At 44.0% G+C, this 27,183-nt stretch overlaps 2 protein-coding genes across 4 annotated transcripts in view; both read right to left on the bottom strand.

The window, feature by feature from the left end:
* The window catches only part of uggt1 (UDP-glucose glycoprotein glucosyltransferase 1), a 30,794-nt gene extending 26,887 nt beyond the window's left edge, over window positions 1–3,907 (bottom strand). The window contains exons 1-8 of one of the 2 annotated variants that reach the window (XM_042098872.1): window positions 3,851–3,907; window positions 2,836–2,977; window positions 2,476–2,558; window positions 1,771–1,901; window positions 1,363–1,475; window positions 1,056–1,230; window positions 669–765; window positions 36–117 (exon numbers count right to left, since the gene is read on the bottom strand). In XM_042098872.1, the coding sequence (XP_041954806.1) occupies window positions 36–117; window positions 669–765; window positions 1,056–1,230; window positions 1,363–1,475; window positions 1,771–1,901; window positions 2,476–2,558; window positions 2,836–2,977; window positions 3,851–3,887 (860 nt within the window). In that variant the 5' untranslated portion in view covers window positions 3,888–3,907. Of the gene's footprint in view, window positions 1–35; window positions 118–668; window positions 766–1,055; window positions 1,231–1,362; window positions 1,476–1,770; window positions 1,902–2,475; window positions 2,559–2,835; window positions 3,017–3,850 lie in introns of both variants that reach the window. The other variant, XM_042098881.1, reaches the window with a different exon arrangement.
* Window positions 3,908–9,371: 5,464 nt separating this feature from the next.
* Window positions 9,372–27,183, bottom strand: part of hs6st1a (heparan sulfate 6-O-sulfotransferase 1a) — a 111,385-nt gene continuing 93,573 nt past the window's right edge. The window contains exons 2-3 of one of the 2 annotated variants that reach the window (XR_006033038.1): window positions 14,091–17,284; window positions 9,372–9,387 (exon numbers count right to left, since the gene is read on the bottom strand). Coding sequence is in view for 1 of the 2 variants with exons in the window: in XM_042099373.1 (XP_041955307.1) it covers window positions 16,549–17,284 (736 nt within the window). In the remaining variant the exon portion in view is untranslated. Of the gene's footprint in view, window positions 9,388–13,390; window positions 17,285–27,183 lie in introns of those variants that run through there. The other variant, XM_042099373.1, reaches the window with a different exon arrangement.

Below are 27,183 nucleotides of genomic sequence, written 5' to 3'. Positions count from 1 at the left end.
ATTCTCACAGAAAAACGGATGACTGCTTCACTCACCGTAGTTTGCCAAAGAGAAAGCCCTGGACTTCATCAACACCGTCTCTCTCTCCGACAAGGGTAGCATTGGTTTCACCACCTCCTGTTGAGTGATGAAAGACTTGTTACTGCTTCAGGTCAGGATGCATAGTTAGCAGTTTAATCAGCGTATATGCAACACTGTATTGTGTGAAAACTAAACATTTCTAGCCTGGGAACACACGCAAATCTGACAGCTCATTTCATTTACTCTCACATACCTGCCTGGCCCCTCTCCCACTCAACTGATTTTGACCCGGCCAATTACAATTGTTTATCTGACACTTAAACACACTTAACTTAAACTAAAAAAAAATTAACCTTAAAACTTTACAAACTTAAAGTAAAGTAAAATGACCTGGTATTTAACAGATGTTTTCATCCAAAGCATCACCGACTCACAACAACGGGTGAGGGATTTGACCCCAAGTCAACCGATTGTTAGGCAGCAACACTACCAAAGCTCCACCACTCCACTTAGCATGTACCATTGAACATATCTTCCAGTGGAACCTTCACAGGTACCAGACTATTCACACAAACCTCTAATTAAAAAGCCAAAGACCATCACAGAGGTGAAGGTCTCCAATGTATGATTTCTGAGAATTAATTTACCTTGAACCTGAGTGTCGTCCTTGGCTTTGTATTCCTGATTTTTAATGGCGAGCTCGACACCATAGCCAGACAGGTACACTTTATTCTTGCTAGGATTCTGGTGAGTGAAGCAGAAGGGAAAGGCTCAGATAAAAAAAAAAAAGATTCCCACCCATAGTTAAATCTTCTCCAAGGAAAATGCTATGTATAATCCCACTACAACAAAATGTGCAAAGTACCTCAACATTGTTCAGATGCCCCCAAAACATAAACTTCCGTAAGTAACATGAAAAATAAGCGTAACATTTACCGGTAATGCTCAGGATGAGTTGAAGTGCACGTATTGACCGATAACAAGAATGATATTTTTAAAAATTTCCCAATACAGTATCTAAAGTTTCAACTTACGGCAACAAAATGGCGCAAGACGTAGACAATCAGGCCCTCGTTGGCTTTGGAAACCATCAGCTGGTGTAACCTGGAGAACTCATCAGTCCCCATTTCAGCATACAGGATGACTACAGGAGCCTCTGGGTTGGTCGAAGGGAATTTGTGATCTCCTTTGAAAAGATATGGCTTTGGCCTAATGGAATAAAACAACAACAACCATAGCTTTTTCAGAGGGGCCAACATGAACATCATGAAACACTTATTGTGCACTTAGCTTAGTGCATTTAGAGACAAACAATTCCAGTGAAGGTGTTGTTGAGTTTACCGTTCTGACGCAGTGTCCAGCAGGTCTGACAAATGCTCGGTGTTACAACTCTTCTTTCCGTGAACATTAAAGAAAGCAGTACAGCCCGCTGGAGGGGGCTCATTGGATGCAATCTGAACACAAAAAACATAATCAATTCAGCTTGGTATAATATACACATGCTTTGAATTTCTCTCAACCCAACACACAGTGGATCCCGAAGGAGTGGGTGAGATTGGGGCCTGCACTGGACAGCAGGCCTCCACAGAACATAATGCACGACCAATATCAATACTATCTAATATCATATTATTTCATAGGGCCAACACTGTCAACTGATACAATGCCAACACCAACCAACTTTCCACATGTTTTGTGTTGTTGCATGTTCTGGATTAGGAATGGGGAATAGGGAGTGTGGAGGCTGACCTGCTGGAAGGAGTGCACAGTGGAGGAGTAAGCTCTGAGAGAAAGGGCGAACTTCAGCAGGTTCAGCTGCACTGGGCTGAGCAGAGGCTGGGCTCGCTTCTGGATCAGCCCATAGTAGGACAGATCCGTGCCTGCAGAATCGGAATCAGAACACAATGTCAAATACTGTGTGTGATGCTATTATTATCATTATGTTATTGTGGCCTTATTATTGTTGTTGTTGCTTGCTATTGCTGTTGCACAAATTCAATTTGAAATGGTACACCAAGGGCAAGGGTTTAAGGGCCCTTAAAGGTAACATAAAAAATATAGTCCTAGCTAATATGAATGACTGCGTCCACACATAAACTATAACGATAACAACATGAAGAACGATATTGTTGGGGATCACTTTCACAGCGATTTTGAGAATGATTAAACGCTGACAGACAATCAGAATCCAGAATTAGCAATCACATTCATCAACATGAGGAGAAACTTCCTTATTGTTGGTTAGTGTGGATGATTTTATCGTTATAGTTATAGTTATCGCTCCTGGTGTGAACAGCCCTTTAATAACCAGAAATTACACAGGTGAAAAATGTAAACCTGCACTGTGAAGGTTACAGCTAACTGTATGAGACAAATGTGTGTGGATTGCCACATGCCAAGACAAGCTATAGCACAAGATTTTAGAATGAAAATGGAGGCGTTTTTTGAACTCACCATCATGTTCATCATTTTCAATATGCTGATTGGCTTCCACAAAATCCCAGAACTTGTCCTGGTTTTCCTCAGCCAGGAATTCACTAAAGTAAAGAAAACAGCTGTTTGTAAGATGCATTTCATAAACAAATTTAAACATTACTAACAGTAATGGCAATGACTTCAACCATAATTAGTACACACTTCATATTTAATAATTTACTATACAGTTACTTACTGTAGGCAACACTATACCACTATACCTTACCACATACTATACAAAAGGGTAGTAAATGTATATCACTATTGAAATGACAACTCTTTAGACAACTGAAAATAATGAAAACATGAAAAAGTATCTAGACTGCAGATGAAATGTACCTGGCCTCTAAGATTAGGGGAGTGGAAGGCCACTTTGTAGTTAGTGTTGTTGTGACAGCTTTTGAGTCCGCCCCAGCAAAGACATCTGGTAGGAGAGCCAGCAATGCCAGCAAAAGTTTCCACATCCTTCCAGAGCGAGGGCCTGAACAACAAGAAGGAACAGCGTTACCTATTTGTGACACTAGAGACCATGCAAAGTGAAAGCAAAAGAGACAGGTTGTTTACAGTAGATCCGTAGTATATCAAAATTTGTTTATAATTTTGAAATATGTAGCACTATAATTTTTATTTCTTATCTCAAACAAAATAAGTGGTGAGTTTAGTCATATAATCAAACGCCTGTCAAATCTGTCCTTTCTAATTGACAGCTCGGTGGGAAAGAAGAAAAAATTGAGACATACTTTCCTAAGCCAATCAAAACTCCTAACGTGGCCGATCAGTGTTCAGACAGCCAATAAGCGTATCAGGCGAGTAGCACATCCGGATTTCGATATGCCTTCCTCAACTTGCACTGCTAATGTGATCATGGCAACATGTAGATATTTACAACATCTAACAGAAAGTCTGTTCTATATATCATCCAGCTTTCGTGCAAGTGGTTCCTTCATTCTTTGCACTAAGACTAACATCAAAAGTAACCGCCTAGTGGAGTCCTCATATGTATGGATGTGTTACATCCTGGTAGCATCGTAATAAATGTCACTAGCTAGTCTCATTCGAATTTATATTATATCCCTTGTGTAACACATTTAGACATTTAAGCAGGGTTTATTTCCAACATCAAAATTAAGTTGCTAGCTATCCAGAAAAGCAGGTTCAATCAATTTATTGCTAGTCATCTCTCGCTAGCTATTTGGACGCGGCCAACCCAATCTGAATGTTGACAGAAAGCATGTCAATTATGCAGTAACGTCTCAAACAAAGTAAGACAACAGATGAGTACATGCTTTGCATGCAGTACCTTTCAGTTGTGACACCAGCTTAATAAGTTTGACAGAAGACAAGATCTACTTACCGCCACCGGCTTCCAAACTTCCTACGGTGGTAGCCATGTTTGGAAGGTAAATGTTAAACGTTGGGTCCTGTTGAAAGGCACTATCCGCGGTGTTCTCGCCTGTTCAAAGGTGACTGTATCCATGTACCATTTCTATTTATTTAATATTTAGCTAGTTAAATTGTTAAATTATAAAAGCAGATAATAATTGTGTATTGCATACAAATATCAAATTAGTCAAATATATTTGATATTTTATACAGGCAAACTAGTAGTTATCTATAATGATGCCATCTTGGCTCAAAATCAAAATCCAGAACACAGAATCACGTCTGGACTGTCCCTAAATTTAAAGAAATGCGAAATCATGCCTATACACAGTTATAAGCTACACGAAAGTTATAATAATATACCAATTAAAAATGAGGTTAAATATCTAGGCATAAATATTACCAGAAATGTTACAGATAGGGAAAAACTTAACTTTAACACAGTTCTACAAAAAAATAAAAGAATTTTAAATAGTTGATTACAGAGAAATATATCAATCTTTGGGAGAATTTTATTAACAAAAGTGGAAGGAATATCTAGACTAATATACCCAGCTTATTCCATAGCTATTCCAGAGAAATCTACCAAGGAAATAAATCAGTGTCACTATAATTTTATTTGGAATAATCATTTAATAAGAAAAGGAGATTTAGTGAAACCAGTTGAAGATGGTGGAATGAATGTAATTGATTTTGAAGTGATGAATGGTACTATTAAGTTGAGATGGCTACAAAATTTCTTAAAAAATGAACAGTGCATTTGGTTTAGTTTACCTGCTCATTTTTTTAATAAAGTAGGAGGGATACAGTTTTTTCTAACATGTGACTTTAACCCAGTTAAATTACCATTTAAGCTATCTAATTTTCATAAACAAGTGTTACTATACTGGAAATTGATTTACAAGCATAACTTCACCCCACACACAGATATTGTATGGAACGTACATTATACAAGGGAAAATCTTTGTTTTATAAGGAGTGGATGGAGAAAGGGGTTTGGGCTATTGCCCACTTCATGGATAGAGAGGGAAATGTTTTATCTCACTCTGAGTTTAAATCTAAATTCAATTTGGAATGTTCCTTTAAGCTATACTCTGTAGTCATCAAAGCCATTCCTTTAGCAGTAAAAAACATGTTCAAGGGTATGTTACAGTATTCGTCAGTAATTCCTGTTTATTCTCATCTAACAATTAACAATTATAATTGTATGGATATGAAACAAAGTACTTAGATATGCAATGACAAATGAATGTTTTCCTATTCCTGTTAAAAGAAGCATATTATCATCTGAATTTTCAGTGATTCAAACAAAAAAAATTAGAAGTAGATATTTATCCTTTCCCCTATACCAAAAATGAAAGAAGTGCACTTCAAGACGATTAATGAGATCTATCCTTGTAACAATTTTTTTAAATTAAGATTCAGAAGATTAAGCTGTGGCGCAACTGGCTGGGGCACAATGTTTTTGACTGTGTATATGTCAAAGATGAAATAAAGGATTGGAAAAAAAAAAGAAAAAAAAAAGGTAAAAAAAAAACAATTCGGACGTGAAAAAAAAAAAAAAGAACACAGAATCACGTGAGATTCAGTTGCGTCAGAGAATGTCTAATAAGGACGGGCTCTGGTTGCGTTCAGGTTGGGTTGACACCGCATAAGGCGTTGAAAATAAAATTATGCTGCATTCACGCACCTCCTGATTTAGTGAATGTAGCCTATGAAATGTGTGATTTCGAGTGTTTCCCCCCGAGTAGGCTACTTGTTTACAAGGATACAAGGAAGTTTATTGTCACATGCATATAGTTACTGGAAGTGAGAAATGCAGTGAAATTATGTCTGGTGTCAGCCTATTTGTGCAGAAAGGCTAGGCAATCAAAGACATGGGTAGATAGATGGAGGAGAAATCAAAAATAATAAATAAAAAGTTCTATGGAGATGTGCAAAAGTTGGAGAAAGTCAGATGTGTGTGTGTGTGTGTGTGTGTGTGTGTGTGTGTGTGTGTGTGTGTGTGTGTGTGTGAATTCTGTTTAAATAGCCTACATTTAAATAGTCTAATTTAAATAGGCCTTTGGTCAATTTGCACATTTTTAAAACAACGATATTCGTCGACTAGCCTACAGCCTATATTGCATAGGCATAGGCCTACCCCTAATTTGTAAGCTATTTAGGCTATTGTTGTAATGTCTCACAACATGCCAGTGTTCAGTTACAGTTCAGTTACAGTTATTTGTCATCAATTATTCGAATAGCCATAATTTAAACTGGCACGAGATCTTAGAACTCAGTGGCCGCCCGCATCTGACCCAGAAGATTGAAAGACCATATAGCCTATATAATGCAGTGGCAAATAATGGCATAGCAGATGCCAGATCTTTTGAGTCGACAAACATTCAACAAAATTCCATTACAAAAAAAAACACAATTCAATTAAAATCTCTCTCTCTCTCTCTCTCTCTCTCTCTCTCTATTTCCCCACAAAATCATATTTTATGTAGGCCTACACACTTTATTTAATTTAGTGCATAATCAAATGGTGTAGACAGGTCAGATTCCTTGATAATATTGGATGATGGGTTGTCTGTAAAAACAATTCCGGGGGGAAAAACACGATTGTGTCCGATTTTCATGAAACCATTGAAGGAGCATACAGTAGGCCAAAGAGCAACCTATTTTGGAGCTAATTAGAATCATGGGGTGGATCATTTTCCATTAGCATTGCGAGATATGACACTTATAGGCTACATTTAAGCATAAAAGGGCAAGAGAAAAAAGTTAAGTAAAACAGGCAGTCCATCACTGAAACAGAATAATTAAAAGACATAAAAGACACAAAGTAGATTAAAAAATAAAATAAAAGATAGAGTGCATCTGATTAACGGAAAAAGCATTTGATAGTTAGTGGAAAACATCTGAAAACAGTTTATGTCTTACGTCTAGATTTGAAACAGGCAATAGTTGGGGCAGTTTTGATGCGTCCAGAAATTGGTTCCAGAGCTGCACCACATAGCTGCTTCAATATGTTCAGTTCTGACAGTGGGTTTTATCAACAAATATTTCTCCTACACAGATAACCTATTCTCGTTTGACCCAAAGTGTGGATATTTCATACTTAACGGGGCAGTTATAGTCCTGGTTGGTCTCTTATCTCAGCACAGTGGAGTTTTTATTGGGGACATTGTATTTCCTGGGAACCCGTCAATAAATGACGATTGTCATACCCCTTTGACCTTGACCTAGATGGTAAACCCCATATCACTGAAAGGTTATATATCTTATAGAATCTGGATGAAAAGACCTGGTGGAGGGTTTCACTTAGAATAGTGTTTTTAAATAGCTTAATAGTCTGTGTACAGGCATTTTCTCAAGGAATGGAGACCTAACCATGTTTAGCAAAAAGCAAAACACAAGATTTTTTTAAAAAATAATGGAAAATGGTACAGTGAATGGTGTCAAGGGATGAGCATATCAGACTGTTAAATCTCGAGGCTTGCTGACTTTGTATGGATTTTGCTCTGCGTCTATCAAAAAACAGCATGGCTTCTCTATATCTCATGAATAAAAATCGCCCAGGCCTGTGGCTGTTGGACTGCCTCTGTTTGCATTTTAGGTAATAAGACACCTGATCTGAGGCCTATGTGTGCATGGATAAAGGGCCCAGGGGTCCAGCGATAACTGACAGAAATCCTCTCCGCCCTTATCATTTTGGGTGAATATTTCACTGCTGCTGAGGGGTGAAAGTGCATTGGCCGTTTATGAGGTGGCCGACCTAGAATCCATCTGGCTTTACCTCTCTAGGGCCGATGCAACAAGGCCATACAGGGTTATTTATACCAGGCTGTGGTGATGGTGTGGTGGGCATGAACCCCCCTCCTCCCATCCCAGCACTGATGGGAAGGACAAAATTGCATGTGCCGGGATTGAATTAAACCGTAGATCAAGTTTGACAACACAGCACACGCTTATCGGAGTACAGAGGGTGTGGGATGCCGTGGAGGGTCTGCTTGGTTTATGGGGTCAGGGCGATCTTCCATTAAAGTCGAACCAATGGCCAGAGCCTAAAAAAAGGGGCAAGGGCAGTCTCAGTCACCTTGGTGGGACAAGACCTTGGGATGTTTAGTGCTGGATCTTGGGGGTATTCATTACAGGAGCCAGAGGGCAGGAGCAAACCTCACCACCAAGCCATTACCGTGGGACTGCTGGGGGGAATGGATGGCTTGCGTTGAGGATAGATCAGTTTTACTGGCATGATTCAGTGCTGGTGGGTGACAAAGCTATTATGTCCCTGCTTGTTCCTGCTCGCTTGAGAAGTAAAGTATATGTTGTGAAATAACATGCATGTTGTATGGTCAGGTCTTAACTGTAGTTTTAGATTTGATCTATGTGAAATCAGATGATATATTCACAGAGAATCGTGAGTCATCCATAACATGCTTAATGTCTTGGCTAAGACCTATTACTCAGAGATATGGCATCTGGTTGATTAAAGTGGCAAGCCCCTTCAAATCTGCTGTATCAGAAACCCCCACTTCTAATTGAGAGCTGGCTGCAGGATCGGTCGGAGAGATTTCTAATCACGCCGTTCCTTTCCCATAATGCACCTCTAATTCTCCCTAATTGCAGGATAGGAGTCGAGTAATAAAGGGAAATTAGTGTGGAAACGAGTGGCTAATGGTAATTAATAATTGTTATTAATGCTTGATCGGGTTTGATTTATGTTTGCTGGGAGTGTAGGCTGTCATGCTTCACTTGTGCCAAGGGCTGCCTGCAGCAGGCTGTCTCTGTTCAGTGGGTGTACGTGGCAAAAGATATCAGACATCACCCTGGAACAACCCCAAAGTGAAAAGTATTCTATTCTGAAGGTCTTATTATGGCCAGATGTCCTTTATCATCACATGTTTTCTGAACTGTGTAGAGAAAAGGAAAATAGACCTCTGCTATAGCACCTTTGATAAAAACAATATTCTGTGGCACGGATGCTCATAAATGGTCGGCATGGTAGTGACATAGTGACATAGTGGTTGCAGTGGCAGTAGTTCCTCAATATCATGTTGTTTCCTGGCTGTTCACCTTTACCTGTTGCAATATAGTGTGGTTATGATGCCGCTGCGGCTCAACTTACTGGTGCTGTTCACAGATCAGAACAGCCTTTCATCGGCTCATCACCTTGCCTTTTCACTCAGTTGCTGTTGCTCTTGTATGCCCTGCAGCTGGGGCCAGTGGTAAATGGCTGGTAGCTCATCCTTCCTCAGTGGCCCTCCCTTCAGATCTCAGTCAGCCTGTGGACTCTAACCAAGTGTCCAGGGGGTGCACTTCTTTTTTTGTGGGTCAGGCACACACACAAGCTCTCTCTCTTCCCCCCTCTCTCTCTTTCTCTCTCTCTCTCTTTCTCACTCAGACACACACACATACTGTACACACACTGCAATTTCTTTTGAAGTTTAGGGCCAAACACACATACACACACACACAGCAATTTCTTTTGAGGCTTTGCAAAAACACACACACCCACACCTCTAGAGTGGGATAATGTTGAGTGATTGTCCAGTTTCACAGCACAGGGGACACTGATAGCTGCTGATGCTGGGCCTTTTTTTCCATCAGCTGAATGGGCCAGAGAGGACTACCATGGGCCTGAGCAGCCAGCCAGCTCAACGCACTGTGTTGGGAAATCACTCGAGGTGAAGATAGCATCTGGAACAGAAGAGCTCTGGAAAGGATCCACGCCATTTCTGGACTAATTATTATTATTATTTTTTTAATCAGGTTTCTCGGCCAAGTATACTTGCCTATACAACTAATTTGGTCTCTGCATTTATCCCATCTGTGAATTAGTGAACACACAGAGTACAAAGTAAACACACAGTGAGGTGAACACACTAACCCGGAGCAGTGAGCTGCCTTGCTACAGCGGCACTAGAGGAGCAGTGAGGGGTTAGGTGCCTCACTGACTTCATTGTAGAGCTTACAGTCTGGACACTGAAAACAAAGTTTTTTTATTCCAGGATCAACTCTACAGACAAGTGAAGGGGGCAGCCATGGGTGCAACTATGGGAAGAAAGGTATGCACACAGCCTAACCAATCCATTTAAAGATTACATCAGATGGTATGGCAGATGAATCGATGACCTATTCTTAATATTCTCTGGATCAGAACAGCTTATTGATTCCCACCATTACCTTAAAATGCCACCCACCCCAGCATCGAACTCAGTCTGGAATACAGCTGATGAGGAATTTGATAACCAAATGAGTGAGATGTTCGATCAGTTTGTTCAGAGGGGATATGAGAAAAGCTTATTGGGCCATTATATATATATATATAGTTATACTTAGAAAAGCTTATTGGACCAAGCAGTGTCCAAAGCCAGATCATCTGATATGAAACTCCTGCTTAACAAAACACCTTGTGAACAACAACTATCTAAAATCTTATTTTCTTCACAGTATGGCCACCTGGACTACGATATCAGGCGCATCATTTCCAGGAACTGGGATATTCTACAGAGTGACCCCTCGCTCGCCACCGTGTTCTCTGAACCCCCTGGATTTGCCTTCAGAAGGGTGCCCACACTCCGGGACAGACTAGTGAGGAGCCATTTGCCCCCTCCTCCAAAACCCACAACATGGCTCCCCAGAACCACAGGAACTTTTCGCTGTGGCTCCTGCAGACATTGTGAGCACATTGAAAGGAGCAACATTTGCTGATGTTTTGGGCAATAAGACACTACACTGAGCTATGCCAACTGCAACACAAAAATCATTGTTTATAGATTAGAGTGTGGTGAATGTGATCATGGTTGCTTTTATATTGGCCGTACTAAACGGAGACTCAGGGACAGATTGGCAGAACACAAATACTGTATGCCATCAGGACACACAATCCCAACTACCCCATGGCCTCACATTACCTTGACCTCGACCAATTTAAAGCCACAACGCTCCATGGACTCAACGAAGAGACTGATTTCTCTCCTTTTCTATAGACTGTCTCGACCCCGCCTCATTAGGGCTGCACTATAGAAGCATGTTGCTTAGTCTGTGACTTTAGTCTGTTACTGGTATCTGCGGCAAAGTATTTTGTATCCCATATGACAAGCCATCTCTATTTGTATGTGTACTTATTTTTAGTGGTTTAGTTATGTTATGTTGGGTTCTGTGTTGCGTCACATGGTTAGCTGGAGATAATTGTGAAATTATTACTGCAGTGTCCAATAAGCCCATGAGGGCTGGGCACCATAGTGTTTGACACTTCAAAAAATACACGCTCTATGCCGAATCCCACTTCTGCAAATAAGACCCATAGAGAGCATGTGGTTAAGTCTGTGGGGCCACTTCCTGAATCATTGGGTACTCTACCCATAAGCTGTGGGTTCAGCACTGCTACCCTTATCGAAGATCAGTTTAAAGACTCTGAACTTGGATGGAGGATGAGGGCAGCTTGTTGCAATATGTGTCCTGTTTTAAGTAGTACTTAGTAGCCACTTGTTGGGTGACTCGGGAAAATCTTGAAGTTGCTTGAGAGCGTGTCAACATGATAAGAAGCACTGCATGAAAAGTGTGATTTCCGTCAGTATGCGGCACTGTAGATTGTCGTGGAAGTTCAGTTTAATGGCTGTTTGCGGCAGTTTGCAGGCAATGCCGAAAACTACCATGAATTGTCAGAAATTGACGTGGGCCTTGCTTGGCAGTCGTCCCCCCATGACCCCCCTCCTCCTAATTCTAGGGGAGGCTTTAACATGTAAATGAAAATGCTGTGAGCTATACAAATGCAAATCAGGGTAGCAGGGGGAGTGAACTGTGCATGCTGGCATGACTGTGGCCTTTGGTCTTGCTTAAACAGTGGATGTGTTAACCACACAACTCCCAGTAATACGCTCAACAGGCAGAAATGATGCTGGGTATGACATGTCTGTTCCCTGCAAGTACCAATAATGTAAACTGACTTAAAACAGTCGATAGAGTTTAGATTCAGATTTTCCCTTCACACCAACACAATGAGAATTTCAGAGGCAAATAAATGATTGTCTTTATCACTATCTTCATTCAACAAAAATATATGCAAAACTGCATATATTTTTGTTGAATGAAAATATATGCCTATATATATATATATATATTGGCTATTTCCCTGGTAGTAGACTAGTTACACAGTCCAAAACATTCTCAGTTTATACGCCACAGCAGGGTCACTTCAATAAACCACTAAGTCCAACCGTTACGCCCCCACACCAGCAGGGGAGACACTTCCTCTAGTGATTGCACTGTGGTCGCGCTTCCACCAGAACAGCTGATAGGATAAACAACAGTCAGTGTGCGGCGGCAAATTCAGAGAGGAGCATCTCCAAGCCTCGCCTTCCCACAGGCTGCAGCGAGCTGTACTTGGATTCAGCAGAACAGAAAGGCTAGCCTACAGTTTCATTAGGCTACTACTTCACGTTATTTGGATGTATGTGGATGTGATAATAAACAACGCACCCGCGATCGTCTGCGCTCATTCCTTCTAGAAGAGGGGACCTTTAAACGAGGACTTCCCTTTTTGCTTGGAAGAATGGAGAGTGTTGGATCTAGTGCCAGATGAGTGGTTACTTGTCTCGCCAGGAGAATGGACATCTGCTGTCGGGAAATCAGAGCCGTGGTAGCCAGCCGTAGCCTACCAGGGTTTACTCGGAGAGTGCTTTGACTCCAAGTCTGTTTGGAATATATTAGCACCAAGTTGGTTTGTGAGAAAATGAACATTGAACTTGAATAAAACATGACTTGAACATGAAATGTAATTATATTTGAATTTTGCTCGCAGCTCTGCATACCCATTACTCTTTGTGGAATATCACACAAACTCTTCACTCATCACATGGCAAACCTTTCAGTATATCACGATAAACAGCAGCCCTTACCGGATACAAGGATATAAAGCATGTCTCTGATATAAAACCTGGCATGGGCAAATATTATCACATCATACTTTCCCAGATATGGGTATCCCAAACTGTCCCGAAAAGAGGAAGATATAGCATGTATAGATGACCATTACAATGACCAAGATCTTATCTTAGATTAAAGGAGTGGTTCAGGATTTTGGACATAGGACCTCATTTCCATGTTAGCAAGTGTGATTTTTATCAGTGAAGACCGTTTTCAACTAAATAAAAACGGACATGCCACGCAGCTGACACGCTCACACCACTCACCCGGTGTGAAACGGGCCTTAGCTTCAACTATAAACACTACAAAATAGACCAGTCTTCTAAAATAGTTTTGCACGCGTTGCGAACGGAACGCTTCAGTAACGTGCCCGGTGTAGCCCCCGTGTATTCTCCAACATTCTCTAAAAAGCGCTGGATTTATGACGCACCAGCAGATGAAGTTCAAGCTACATGTATTAGTCTTCATAAACCTTTAATGTGTGAGACCAGAGTAGAACTGTAGATACACCATGACTGTAGATATACTATGACCATTCAAACAGACATATGGTATTTTTCCAAATAGAAATAATGACAGGAGACTGAGAGAGTGCTTTTGTATAAAAATGAAATTCTTTTTCTTTATTGGTATCTTTAATGATCCAGTCTGCTTTTGTGATGATTACAAATATACCCAGAGAGTGACCACGTGACTGTATTGGAGAGAGTTGGACAGTATAAACTCTGCTGACCTCCAGTTCTCCTGAACCTTTTTTATTCTGTTCAAACTCGCCCAGTCAGCGCCCGTCCTGATTATAGTCTCGTGCAAAGCCACGACTTCTGCAGTCGTGCAGGCCCAGTCTGGAGAAGGGGAAAAACGCAACGCTGTTTGTTTGCTTGTCCTCCGTTGCTTGTAGCGCTTAGCACTGCTCTTAGCGCTTCAGTGACTTTGTTTGCGGTGCCAGAAAGGCTGGGACTTGCACTCTGGGGATTAATGCATTAGTTCCATTGCGCTGGGCAAGCTTAATAAAGTGCAGGCGCATATTCACAAAGGACAACAAATAGGCCTGCTTTGCTTTACTTTAGCATACTGTATGTCCTGGGCCTGCGGTCCTTGCGCTTACCTCAGACTTGCTGGGCTGGATTTGAAAGCAAGGAGATAGCACATGTATGGGCACTGTATGAGAGGTGGTGGCTAAAAAAATGGATGGATTGGGAACTCAATAGATCTGAACTGGAAATGGGGGGGGGGGAGGCATTCCCCCAATCTTATCAGGACACATGCAAGCACACTCGCAAACAAACATTCACACTCACACACACACACACACACCCACACACACATTCTTGCTTACATAGTCCAGTTAGTTGATTTACATGAGGACACTCTGTGGAGGATGCACACAGAATGATATCAGAGACAACAGGGAACCAGTCACGAACTTGGGTCAGAAATGCACTGCCAACAGACTTGACACCATGAGCAACTCACAGCCATCCTCACACAACAGAATTATATCCCTTATCTGGTATGATACATTACAGAGGGTTTCAGCGCACCATGAAAGCTACCTGAAATAAGGACAACATCGGTAAGCATTACACACGGCTTCTTCTTCAAAAACACAGAAAAGAAGAAGAAAATACAATGTCAAACACATCAGCCAGAATTTGAAAGCAGTTAATTTTCCTGTGATTATGTCCCAAACAAAGCAGTATTTCAGTTCTTGGTAAAAGAAAAGTTTACATATATTTCACAAAAAAGAAAAAAAAAAGAATAAATTAAATAGGACCAATAGCCAGTGGTGTGCCCCTTCCCCTGACCTCCCACAGGTAGTGCTGGGATAGAGCCTATCTGGGTCTGACCCAGGCCTGGTCCTCACTAGGGCCGGATCCCCTGTGGGTCTGACCCAGGCCTGGCAGATCAGTTACAGACTCCTGCTGCTGTCTGCTCCGTTGCTGCTTGACTGACTTGACAGCAGAACAACCAGCAGCTCCTAGTGATGAGACTGCATAGGAGACTTACGAGTGAGCTCAGACTAGCTTAAGATATATTCAGTCCCTGAAGAGCATGGCATTAGATTGGTCATGAAACAATTTACACTACAGTTGATGCACGCACACACAGACACACAGACAGACACACACACACACACACACACACACACACACACAATATGGTATAGACTAAAACATACTCCTCAGACTCCCATACTCGTACGTTAGCTAATTAATCAACCTGACGTAATGGCGCGCACATTGACTGTGACACACAGCATGCATTCGTAGTATCCAGTGTCTCTGTGGAACAGGAGTACACAGTAGAGGAGCAGTGGGCTGCTCTCAAGGGAATGGTAAGGCAGAATGCAGCGGCCCTCTGGCCAAGGCAATCACTCAGACCACACCTGCTCAACTGCCTCTGCACTCCTACACACACACACACACACACACACACACACACACACACACACACACACACACACACATATGAACATTTTCCAATGCGCCAAACACACCTTTAGTTGATCCCTTGGTTCACAGACAACACAAATTAAAACTATGTTTTAAAAAAAGTAAAAAGGAAAGGTAATGCCTTCTTTGATCTTACAACAAATTATGAAATAAACAAACACAAGCAGTGATGACAGGGCAGTTGCAACATGATTCCATAGCTATGACATGCAGTCAGCTCCCTGACTGGCTACTGGCTTCTCCCCCTCCCTCTCCCTGTGTGTGTGTGTGTGTGTGTGTGTGTGTGTTCTATCTCTCCCCTAACTGTTAGGGAGAGTGACTGGTCTCCCACTTGTGTAGGGGTAAGTGTACTGTACAGTGTGTGTGTGTGTGTGTGTGTGTGTGAGAAACAGGGTCAAAGTTGTTGAGTAGTCTACAGTCTTTAACACTCTGGTAGAATATATTAGTACACTTAAATTACTGATTTCCCATAATCTGAAAGGCTTAAATAAAGGCAATGGTCCAACCAGCACAAATCCAATCTGTCCATACTTAAAATACAAAAAAAAAATCTTCAAGCCATTGTTTTCGTTTGTCAATGGATAGTAAGAAGCTGAGAAATTGCATCCAGAAAGACTTTAGGCAGCTCTGTTGGTCATACAGTTTTAAATGTTCTCGTTGGGTAGGAGCATCAGGAACAAAGAAACCCAAACTTAAAAGCCATGTTCCATTAAAATGGCATGGACCATCAAAGTCACACATCCATAGCTGAAATGATAGCTGACACTTAAGCAAATATCTCTTTATACATGTTTTGTTCATCTTTGTTCTCTTAATCTTTTTTTTCTTACTATGTGCAGTGGATTGACTTCCCTAGGGAGGGGTGCACTGGATGGGGACATGGGGTTGCACAGTCTCAAGCCTGGGACAACTGTCTCGGCTGTCTCAGCAGCTCAACGGCGGCTCCACATAGGAAAGGGCCTCGCAAGGAATTCTGGGAAGTCCCACATCCACACAGACACGTCCCCCGGCCACATATAAGGAGGTTTGGTCTGAGACACAGAGGGATTGGGGTACAGGGCTTCTGGGAGGAGACAGCTGACTGCTGACATCATGCCTCTCTGTTGGAAGATGGGTGGGCACCAGTCTTTTATGAGCATGCTATTTCATGAGAGGGGATTCCTCTTCAACCACTTCCTCATATCCTTTTGCCCTCCCGCACCACCCCCCAAATACCAAATGCCCCCCCCCTTTAAGTCTCTGCTGCCTCTCTTTGCCCTTCCCATCTGTTTGCCTGCCCCTCCCCTGTGGTCCTGTGCTACCATCGCGTGATGATGTGGTTCATGTAGTCCTCCGTGGGCAACCGGGCGGCCTCCTCGGCCGGCGGCTCGTCTCCGTGGGGCTGCAGCGGGTCCTCGCTGGGACCCCCGCCGCGCCGCTGGGCGAAGAGCCCCCCGCTCCTCTGCAGGCGCATCTGCCGGCGCTCCAGCTGCCGGCGGTACTGGTAGCGCTGCTGGAACAGGTCCCAGGCGTAGTCGTACAGCTGCATGTCCAGCTCGTTGAGCTCCTCGATGCGCAGGATGGTGTCGTTGTCCAGGTCCACGCCGGCGGCGCGCGTGCTGTTGTACTGGATGAACGGGCGGATGAAGCGCAGGCGGAAGGTGCGCTCGAACAGGTACTGCGTCTTGCGCTGGAACTCGGTCAGGCCGAAGAAGGCCATGTCGCGCAGGTTCTTCTTGGCCGACTCGAGCAGGATCTGGGCGCGCTTCTTCTCGGGCATGAAGGACATGTTGTAGCAGCCCACCAGGCTCAGGTCGGCCAGCATGCGCACCTGACGGTTGTTGGCCAGGTTGTACGGGCAGTCCATGAACTGTTGCAGCGTGCAGCCTGACCAGTCCGTGCCCTCGTAGCAGGCGGGCAGCTCCTCGGGCGTGGGCGTGCGGCCGTCGCACATGTGCAGCGAAGTCTTCCAGGTGGCTCCGCGCTGCACGTGCCGCCACTCGCTCAGGTAGCGCGACACTGGGTCACGCAGCAGCGTGATGTAGTAGTACTTCCTGTGATGGGAGACAGAGAGAGAGACAGAAAGAGACACAGAGAGAGAATTAGTGTTAACAGCGCACTATCAAACCAAGTGATCCCACTTTATTGTCTGAGCATAATTACAATCCATGAAATAACCAGGTCTCAGCACTGGTGCTTTACATGCTGAGATCAACTAGGGCATTGAAGTTCAAAAGAGAGAAGACGGAGGGGAGGGGTTGACCAGAATAACGCTCTCTACTATTTTGTCAAACATTTCTGTGTGTCTGAGGTCAAGGTGCGAGTAAGGACACTGCAATATGAGCACTGGACCTTATTTATTCATCTTTGCTTAAGGTATGAGAGCACGCCCAAGGATACCCAGACACACACAAAATACACACACACACACACACACACAGGAACACAGAGTGGTGTTCATCATCGTATGACATGTCCTCATCTCTGAGTCATCTTCTACATGTGACAGAGTCCATGTTCCCCATCTGACCATCTGCATTACACCATATATAGTCTCTGCATTACACAGACCACAGACTGTTCAGAGAGACGAGGTGGTAAAGGGGAACAGACAGAATGAGAGAACCACACATATACAGAGAGAGAGAGAGAGAAAGAGTGAGAGATAGAGAGAGAGAAATATTGAGGAAGAAATTCATGTTATAGTTATAAACTGATTACTGTATGTTGTATTCTATAATGTCTACTGTATATACTCATAATAGCACTGGTTTTGGCCAGATGGTCTCCAAAACAGTCCGGCTAAAGAAGCCATTGTGAAGGAAGAGAGATGGAGCTAGAGACGGAAGGGAGACAGAGAGGGGGGGGGTTGAGGACTCTGAGGCGAGGCCCCTTGGCGGGCGCTGTATGTTATTGTCTATAATGATTACAGACAGCAGAGGGAGGACCAAAGGCAGACCCACTCACACTGAGTCCAGACAAGAGATAAGACATCACACAGAACTGCAGCATGGACAATGAGGCACACCAGACAGCCAGCAAGTAATATGGCCTCTCTATCTATTTTCTCTCTCTTTCTTTCTTTCTTCCTTTCTTTCTCTCTCTCTCTGTTTCCTCTCAGTTCAATTCAATAGAGCTTTATTGGCATGACAAAAATACATTTTTGCCAAAGTATTTTTAATTCTACAGGTAGTATTATCCATCTCCAACACTGGGTCCAGGCAGAGCTTGTGCTGAGTGGTGCTTTTCTGCAGGCATGGAGTGCAGTGGAGGGCAGAAATCTAATCAAACAGGACATGATGGATGTGGATGTGTGTGTGTGTGTGTGTGTGTGTGTGTGTGTGTTCACTGGAGCTCAGTCCTCTCAGATCAGAGCTACTGCCCCAACACACTGATGTTGCTTATCTAGACATATCAGCTCTGCTTTAACACACACACACACACACACAGATATACACACACAGACACACAAACACACATCTCAACACACCACACACATGAACACACATTCTCATACATGTCCACATCACACACACACACACACACACACACAGACACACACACACACACACACAGACACACACACGCACGGGCTGACACACATCTACATCTTTCAGCTGAGGATCTTCAGCAGGATTGGAGATGTGGACCATGAAGCAGTCCTGAATCTCCCCCTCTTCCTTCCCCCCCTCCCCCCTCCTTTTTTACCATCCCCCTTTCTCTCCCTCTGTCTTTGGTGCATCTGACTCATTCATAAACAGGATGATTGTATGCATGTATGTGTATAAGTATATATGTATGTATGTATGTGTGTGTGTGTGTGTGTGTGTGTGTGTGTGTGTGTGTGTGTGTGTGTGTGTGTGTGTGTGTGTGTGTGTGTGTGTGTGTGTGTGTGTGTGTGTGTGTGTGTGTGTGCATGTGTGTGTGTGTGAGAGTGTGAGAGAGAAAGGGATAGCTGAAGTATGCATCATTATCAGTTAATGTGTGCGTGTGTGTGTGTGTGTGTGTGTGTGTGTGTGTGTGTGTGTGTGTGTGTGTGTGAGAGGGAAAGAGAGACAGAGAGAGAGAGAGAAAGAGAGAGCTGAAGTAGGCATCATTATCAGTAGTGGCACTGCATTTGAAAGCATGAGAAATTGTCTTCACCATTAAGTCATAAATCCACATAATAGACCTGACAGCAAAGGCAATACGGCAAACATACTGGATCTGCTAAAAAGCCAGAAAGCACACACACACGCACACACACATGCTCAAGAAAAAACACAGTCAAGCCCGATAAGCCTGCAGCTGTGAAAGTCAGGCAAAAGATGAAGCGTGATGAGTATGCTCTAGGACGTTTTGTAAATGGAGAATATCTTTACATTTTGCCTTTGAAGTAAAACGGAGTCATTGCAGAGGAACACACAAACAAGTGCGGGCATATAGGAGACACTTCCCTAAACGGCCACTTGATGGCGATATCTATCCAGAGTTACTGACTGTATCTCGTCTGAGCATGCCAGGCAGGGATGTTGTAATTTCCCTGCGGTTTGGATTTCAGACACATATAGAAAATGGAGAGATCAGCATGTTAAACTCAAATGAGTCGATACACAGTGAAATGTCAGAGGATAAAATAGAGGAAGATGAGGGAAGAAAGATACAGAAACAAAACAAAAAGAGCCGAGAGAGAGAGAGGATATAGACATAGAGGAAAAGATAGGCATAGACAGAGAGGGAGGGAGGATGTAGACATAGAGGAAAAGAGAGGCATAGACAGAGAGGGAGAGAGGATGTAGACATAGAGGAAAAGAGAAGCATAGACAGAGAGGGAGGGAGGGACAGTGTGTGTGTGTGTGTGAGTGTGTCAGTGAGTGAGTGTGTGAGTGTGTGTGTGAGTGAGTGAGTGAGTGTGTGAGTGAGTGTGTGAGTGAGTGAGTGTGTGAGTGAGTGAGTATGTGAGTGAGTGTGTGAGTGAGTGAGTGTGTGAGTGTGAGTGTGTAAGTGAGTGAGTGTGTGTGTGAGTGTGTGTGTGAGTGAGTGAGTGAGTGAGTGTGTGAGTGAGTGTGTGAGTGAGTGAGTGAGTGTGTGTTACTGTTCACCCCATCTATTTCCCTTCCCTTTTCTTTTTCATGTTATTTTACAATTGAATATGATGTACTATTGTCATGCTTTGGCAACACTGTATCTCAACAGTCATGCTAATAAAGCAACATTGAATTGCCTTGAGAGAGATAAAGAGAAAGACAGAGGAGAGAGAGAGAGAGAGAGAGAGAGAGAGAGAGAGAGAGGGAGAGAGAGAGAGGGTGGGGTAGCAAGAGAGGGAGTTGGGGGGTGGGTGTTGTGAGAGAGAGGTAGCAAGGCAGGTCACTGTCCCCAAATGCAGAGGGGAAACTGGAAGTAAATGTGCTGATGCAAGCATCTTAACCAGAACTGTGCTTGCCTTTTCACACAGCACACACACACACACACACACACACACACACACTTTCTCACACTTACTCAAACAAATGCACACACACACACACACACACACACACACACACACACACAGTTGGAGTGTGTGTAAGTGAGCTGAACATGAACAGCAGTGTGTGGGAGGCAGGCTGCAGTGTGGGGATTCAGCCACTTTGTCTGGCCTGATAACAACCATACAATCCATTACCAAGGTCATTACCTGACTGCCCACACATACGTATCAATACAACTCTCTTTCTCGCTTTCTCACCCCTTACACTCCCTCTCTCCATCCCTCCCTCTTTTGTTCTCTGTCTCTTTTTTCCCTTTAGCTTTTACTTCCCTGCTCTCATCCTCCCTCCCTTATCCCCCCCTTTTGTCTTTCATTCTCCCTTTCTCTGTTTATGCATGGGTAGCGCACCAAAAGCACATTGGTTCAGACATCTGTGTGCCGTATAGCCATCACGCCTGTTACACAATACCCCTGAGCAGCACGTTATTGCATAAGGCCGCCTCATACTATTGTCTTGCCCTGCTTTTTTTTTTTTTTTCAAGAAATAGGACACGTACACTTCAGGTGTGACCTGCTTTACCCCATTGCGTCTGACCGAACGTGTGTGTGTGTGTGTGTGTGTGTGTGTGTGTGTGTGTGTGTTTGTGTTTGTGCATGTGTGTGCGCGGTGATCTACTGTATAAATAACAGGGTAATTTCCGTACACTCAGTCTTCACACTCCCAGCCTCTGCCGGAGGGGTGATTTTTTTCCATGTCACAAAAAATAGTCAAGTCAGTTTTATTTGTATAGCACATTTAACATGCACAGAGTGCAACCCAAAGCGCTCCACATATAAGACATTGTCATTGATACATAGACTAACAAAGACAATAGCGGACGGAGCGGCGTAGTCGCCAGCGTACCCGTGACACCAAGACATACAAGACAGACAACAAACAAATTAATAAATAAAATAAATAAAAAATAAAAATAGAATTAGTCCAATTTCTAACCGGCTGAAAATGTCCAAGTGTTCATAATCGTATCAGGCCTTCAACTGACAACTTGCAATGAGCTTTCATCAAGTTCATAGTAATTGTGTGTGTCTTCCTGCTCGACTGAATGGCTATCCATTGCTAACAGTTCCTGTTTTTATGTACTAATCCTGTTATATCACAGATAATTGGAAAAGTACTGATAATGCTAGAAATCCTCCTGAAGATGGCCACAGACTGAAGCACCATAACTCAGGCTAAACTAACCATTTCTATAAAGAGATCACTCAGGGCACTTAAGCTATCTCTGTCTTCCATCTCTTCTGTATGACATTAATATCTTTTATTCTGCACAAATGAATTATAGAACACAGGGGGCTTGCTGACCACAGGGCTACAAGTCATGGCTGCCAGCCTAGCATTCACCTGTAAGCCTCCTCAGATGAGCTTTACTCTAAACAGCCCCACCCTACACTCCAGAAGTGACAGAGTCCATCAAACGATAGTGTTTCTTCTCACGAGTGGACAACAGCATGGTCCGACTGGTGCCCACTGGCATACCTCAGGCTCTGAGGCCTTAGAGAGAAGAACCGTAAAAAAGTGTCTTCCAATTCCATTCCATTTTGCTTTATTAGCATGGCTGCTATACAATTTGGCCAAGCCGGAGATATTTGCGGAGATAAAGTATCTTCATGAGTACACATACACACACACTAGAGTGTGGCTACCCGACCCGAGCCCGACGGGACCTGACGGGTCGGGTTCAGACAAATATTTAGAAATTGTAGTCGGGTTCGGTTCGGGTTCGGACACATGGGGGCGATATGCATTAGAAGCTCTACATTTAAAATAGCTTATTATGTTGGGTAACCAACAGATCTGCTTTACATGATGCAAACGTTTGTTTTTTGAGAATAAAATAAAATGTAAAAAAGACCTAACAGCTTTCTTCCTGTGTGCAAGATTTGTTTATGTAGCCGTGACAGCGCATTTCAGGGTGACGTTGGGTGACGTTAAAAAAAAGTTGTTAGCCTATCAGGAGATTTTAAGACCAAAGAAAACTAAGCAAATTAAGTCTAGGTCTACTATGTGAAGATAGTCCTATTTGCGTTGTATAGCCTACTGTGGTAAAGACATAGGCTACCGGTAGGCTGTAAGGTCATCTCGTTCAAAGTGAGGAGGATTTTCTCGAGTTCCCCCAATTAACGTTGATGCTGCACATGGATCAGTGACAGAGGGACTGTAGTTTCAAAGACTGTTGCAGTTCATTTCAAGACTTTTCGTCAATGGTAAGACTAGAATTCTACTTGCTTGGGCCTCTTGTTAATGTGCACTGTGTGTGACCTGTGTGTGTGCACGCTCATCTGATTCTGTAGACAAAAATTCCACTTGTCCCGTTTAATGGGCTAAAGAAAAACAGGCTATCCACAAACGTGAATGTTTAATCACTAGCATGGGAATAACTGAGGCATCATCTGCGTCGGGCTCGGGTCGGGTTCGGACATAAAAATGAAAATGCCTGTCGGGTTCGGGTCGGGTTCAGACGCAACTCTGTCGGATGCGGGCCGGGTTCGGACAGAAATTTGCGGCCCGAACCGCACTCTAACACACACACACACACAGGGATTAGACCTCAGAGACGCACTGCAGAGAAAACTAGATTATGAGATGACATGCGTCCAGGCCTGAGAGGTAGTGCAGGATTAGCTGAGTGGCTCAGTAGAGATGAGAGTGGCAGACAAGAGATGTGGATACTGTACGCCATTGATCTCCTCCCTCTCGCTCTATCTACTGACCCCGACCCCCCCCCCCCCCCCCCGTCCCACCCCTCTCTCTCCTCAATCTTTCAGTGTGAGGGTGCCTGGGGGTTCCTGTAATGCACTCTGTCCCCTTAGCTGCCCATCAGAATGTCTCCTCAGTCTTGACCTCCAAGCCTCTGTGGGGACCCTCTCTCCCTCCCTCCCTAACTCTCTCCATCCATCCATCTACTTCTCTATCACTCTGCTCTGGGCTACTTTTGTCTGTTTATTCCCCCGTCTCCATCTTTCTGGCGCACACGTCTGTTAGTTTTTTGTGATCTGGATTCCCTTTGTCTCACTTCATATCCCCTACTACCATGTCCAGGTCTCTCCACCTCCTCTTTGTCCTTATCACACACACACACACACACACACACACACACACACACTTTCTCAAGTTGGAGGTCAGAGGGTCAGCACAGTGGAGAGGGAAAGGGAAAGACACAGGGAAAGACACAGAGAGAGAGAGAGAGGGAGGGGAGAGAGAGAGAGAGAGAAAACATCCCTCCATCCAGTCATCCCATGGGGCTCTCAGTGCAGACAGGATACAGGAATGGTATTGATTCTCTCTCTCCTTCAACAGCTGCCTCCCCTCACACTCAGCTGCATGTGTGTGTGTGTGTTTGTGTTTGTCTCACAGCTCTGAGCATTCATTTGTGCATATTTTCTGAAATGAAAAAAAGGAATGTGAGAGAAGGAGGGAGAGAGAGAGAGAGAGAGAGAGAGAGAGAGAGAGACACTCTTTGTGTGTTTACATGTGTGGGTGACTTTTTGTACGTATGTGTGTATGTGGATCTCTTGGAGTGTGTAGCGGTATGTGCAGCTGTCTGGAAAGGCAGAGTCGTGTGTGTGTGTGTGTGTGTGTGTGTGTGTGTGTGAGTGTGTGTGTGTGTGTGTGTCCGTGTGTGTGTGTGTGTGTGTGAGTGTGTGTGTGTGTGTGTGAGTGTGTGTGCGCGTGTTTGTTAATGTAAGTGTGAGTGCGTATATCTGTCAGAAAACTGTATATGTATGCCTGGCCTTGATAGATTTTCATCCACACTCCAGCAAGGCTGCTCAACTGTACCACGTCCAGACTCCAAAAAAAATGCATTATTAAACCATACAAATGGCCCTTACGTACCTCCTCCACTGAGTGGCCGCTCACACACCACACGATCCAGCGCCGCCCTGTCACGACCGATAACGCTTCACACACTGATTCACGCCCCACACAAAAGACCTTGTGGAGCCATTATGAACTGGATTTGACATAGCACCGCCTAGTAATTTAGTTCTTACCGCCACAGACAGAGACATCTGACAAGCATCGCCCGGCTTTTCTTGAGCTAAAAAGAGAGAGGGGGGCTATCTATCGCAATCCATTAGGGTGTTTGATTACAAACAAGCCGTGGCGATGGCGGGCCGGAGATGGAGAGAGTGCAGGCCGGAACGGCGGAATCGGAGTGACTCAATTACGGGCGGCGGTCCTCCTCGTCCCCGAGGGAGTGATGGTGGCTAATCAATTTCAAACCAATGGGAGATTCATTTACATCACAAAAGCTAATTACTGCGGGCTAATCAATCAGCACATCCTAATTAGCCCAGGGCTCTCGGCCGGAGCGGAGCGGGAGAGACGGAGTTAGTGTGTGTGTGTGTGGGTGTGTGTTTGTGAATGTGTGTGTGTGTGTGTGTGTGTGTGTGTGTGTGTGTGTGTGTGTGTGTGTGTGTGTGTGTGTTCGGGTCCTGGAGTCACAGCGCAGAGGAGCAGAGCTGCTGTTCTCACACTCACACACTCACACTCACACACTCACACACATACAAGTACACGTGACTGACAAAGAAAGAGAAAGACAAAAAGCCGTCTTACAACCTAACCTGAAAATTAAATGTATGAGAGCCATTTCAACTTCTCAGTAAATGCTTCAGCACACCTCACATAACTTCACTCAGCTACACATCACCATGGAGGATACACACACACACACACACACACACACACAGTTGGATTTGTCCCCAGGTCTGTCCCAGGTGTGTTTAGAGTGATAAATGAGCTATTGGGCGAAGTGTGACTGACTAAACTCTGGCAGTCATGTCAGGACAAGTGCAGTGACTGACCAAGATGGCTGCATACACACACGCCCCCCCCCCCCCCCACACACACACACACACACACTACACAACACCATATTGCAAGGTTCATCTTGCAAACACAAAGGCATGCAGACATGCGGTAACACACATCCTCCCTGTTCTCTCACTTTCAGTCACACACACACACACACACACACACACACACACACACACAGTCATCACATCATGGCCGATCTGCTCACATCTCAGGAATGCCTGGGATTATGATCCTGCTGACTGCTGAGTCCCACTTGGCCGCCCGACATTCCAGCACACATGCGCTGGACAGACTACTTATGGTGTGTGTGTGTGTGTGTGTGTGTGTGTGTGTGTGTGTGTGTGTGTGTGTGTATGTGTGTGTCCATTTATGTTTATGTACGCTTGTGTGTTTTGTACACTCTCACTGACACCGAAGTCATATTTAAATTATCTTGATAACTTAGTAAAACTCAAACATCTACAAAATCCTATCAGTAGAAAACACTTCCTACACTCACACAGAACCAAACACATCCACACCCCTCACACAGTAGATGTCTAAGGTTCGCCTTGTCCCAAAGCCTTGATTCATGTCAGTGAGGAAATGGAGCATGGTGGCATGTAAAGGCACTGTGGTGACTCTGTGCTGAAGTAGCTTGGCCTGGGCTGCACCCAGCAGAGCAGAGAGGTTTTCAACTGATTTTTCGGCAGAGGGCACAACGGGAGGCGGAAGAGCTCGGTGGCGCTCTGACGCCATTAACGGGATGGCATACGGGGAGAATTCTACCATCCTGCATGATAATATCGCCCCCCCCCCCCCCCACAGGTGCCTAGACGCGCACACACATACACACAAACACACACATACACACTTTTTTTGGAGGTGCAGAGAGATCATTGGGCAGGCCAGATCAGGCGGAAGATGTTGTGCTCAAGTTCAACAGAGACAATAAACATGCCTGCTGTTGAAAGTTGAAAGAGCCAGAGAGAGAGAGATAAAGAGAGTGGGAGAGAGAAAGAGAGGGCTAGGAAGCATACTATTCTGAGAAAAGGACAGGGAGGGGTAGTCATGAATGAGAACACAAATTACACACACACACACACAGACACACATACAGACATACACAGAGACACATACAACAAACATACAGGTGCAGATACAGTACTGTGCACAAAAACACACAACCATATACTGAAACACAGTGTGTGTGCATGTGTGTGACAGGATGGAGAGTGCAGAGAGTGGAGTTCATTATTTAAGTGCTTTCTGTGCAGAGAAGCGCAAACATTCACTATGATGTCTGTCCTGGTGATGTGACAGTGGATTGCCTGATTGCGCATATATGAGATGGAAATACAAACACACACACACACACACACACACACACACACACACACACACACACACACACACACACACACACACACACACACACACACACACACAGAGAGCACACATAGGAAAGCATCTCTTCCTCAGCTCATTCATCTCCATTTGTCTGGGCATTACAAGTGTCAGTGTCAGATATCCCAGAATCCATCTGTCTGAGTGGCAGACAACATTAACAAGACAGAAAGAACAAGCGAGAGAGAGACAGAGGGAATGACGGAGAGAGGGAGAATGGGGGGGGGGATGGGGCA

The sequence above is a fragment of the Alosa sapidissima genome, chromosome 1 (assembly GCF_018492685.1).
Source record: "Alosa sapidissima isolate fAloSap1 chromosome 1, fAloSap1.pri, whole genome shotgun sequence".
NCBI classification, from domain to species: Eukaryota; Metazoa; Chordata; class Actinopteri; order Clupeiformes; family Clupeidae; genus Alosa; species Alosa sapidissima.
The sequence above is the reverse complement of the archived record's forward strand: the minus strand, read 5'-3'. Positions and strand labels throughout refer to the sequence as shown.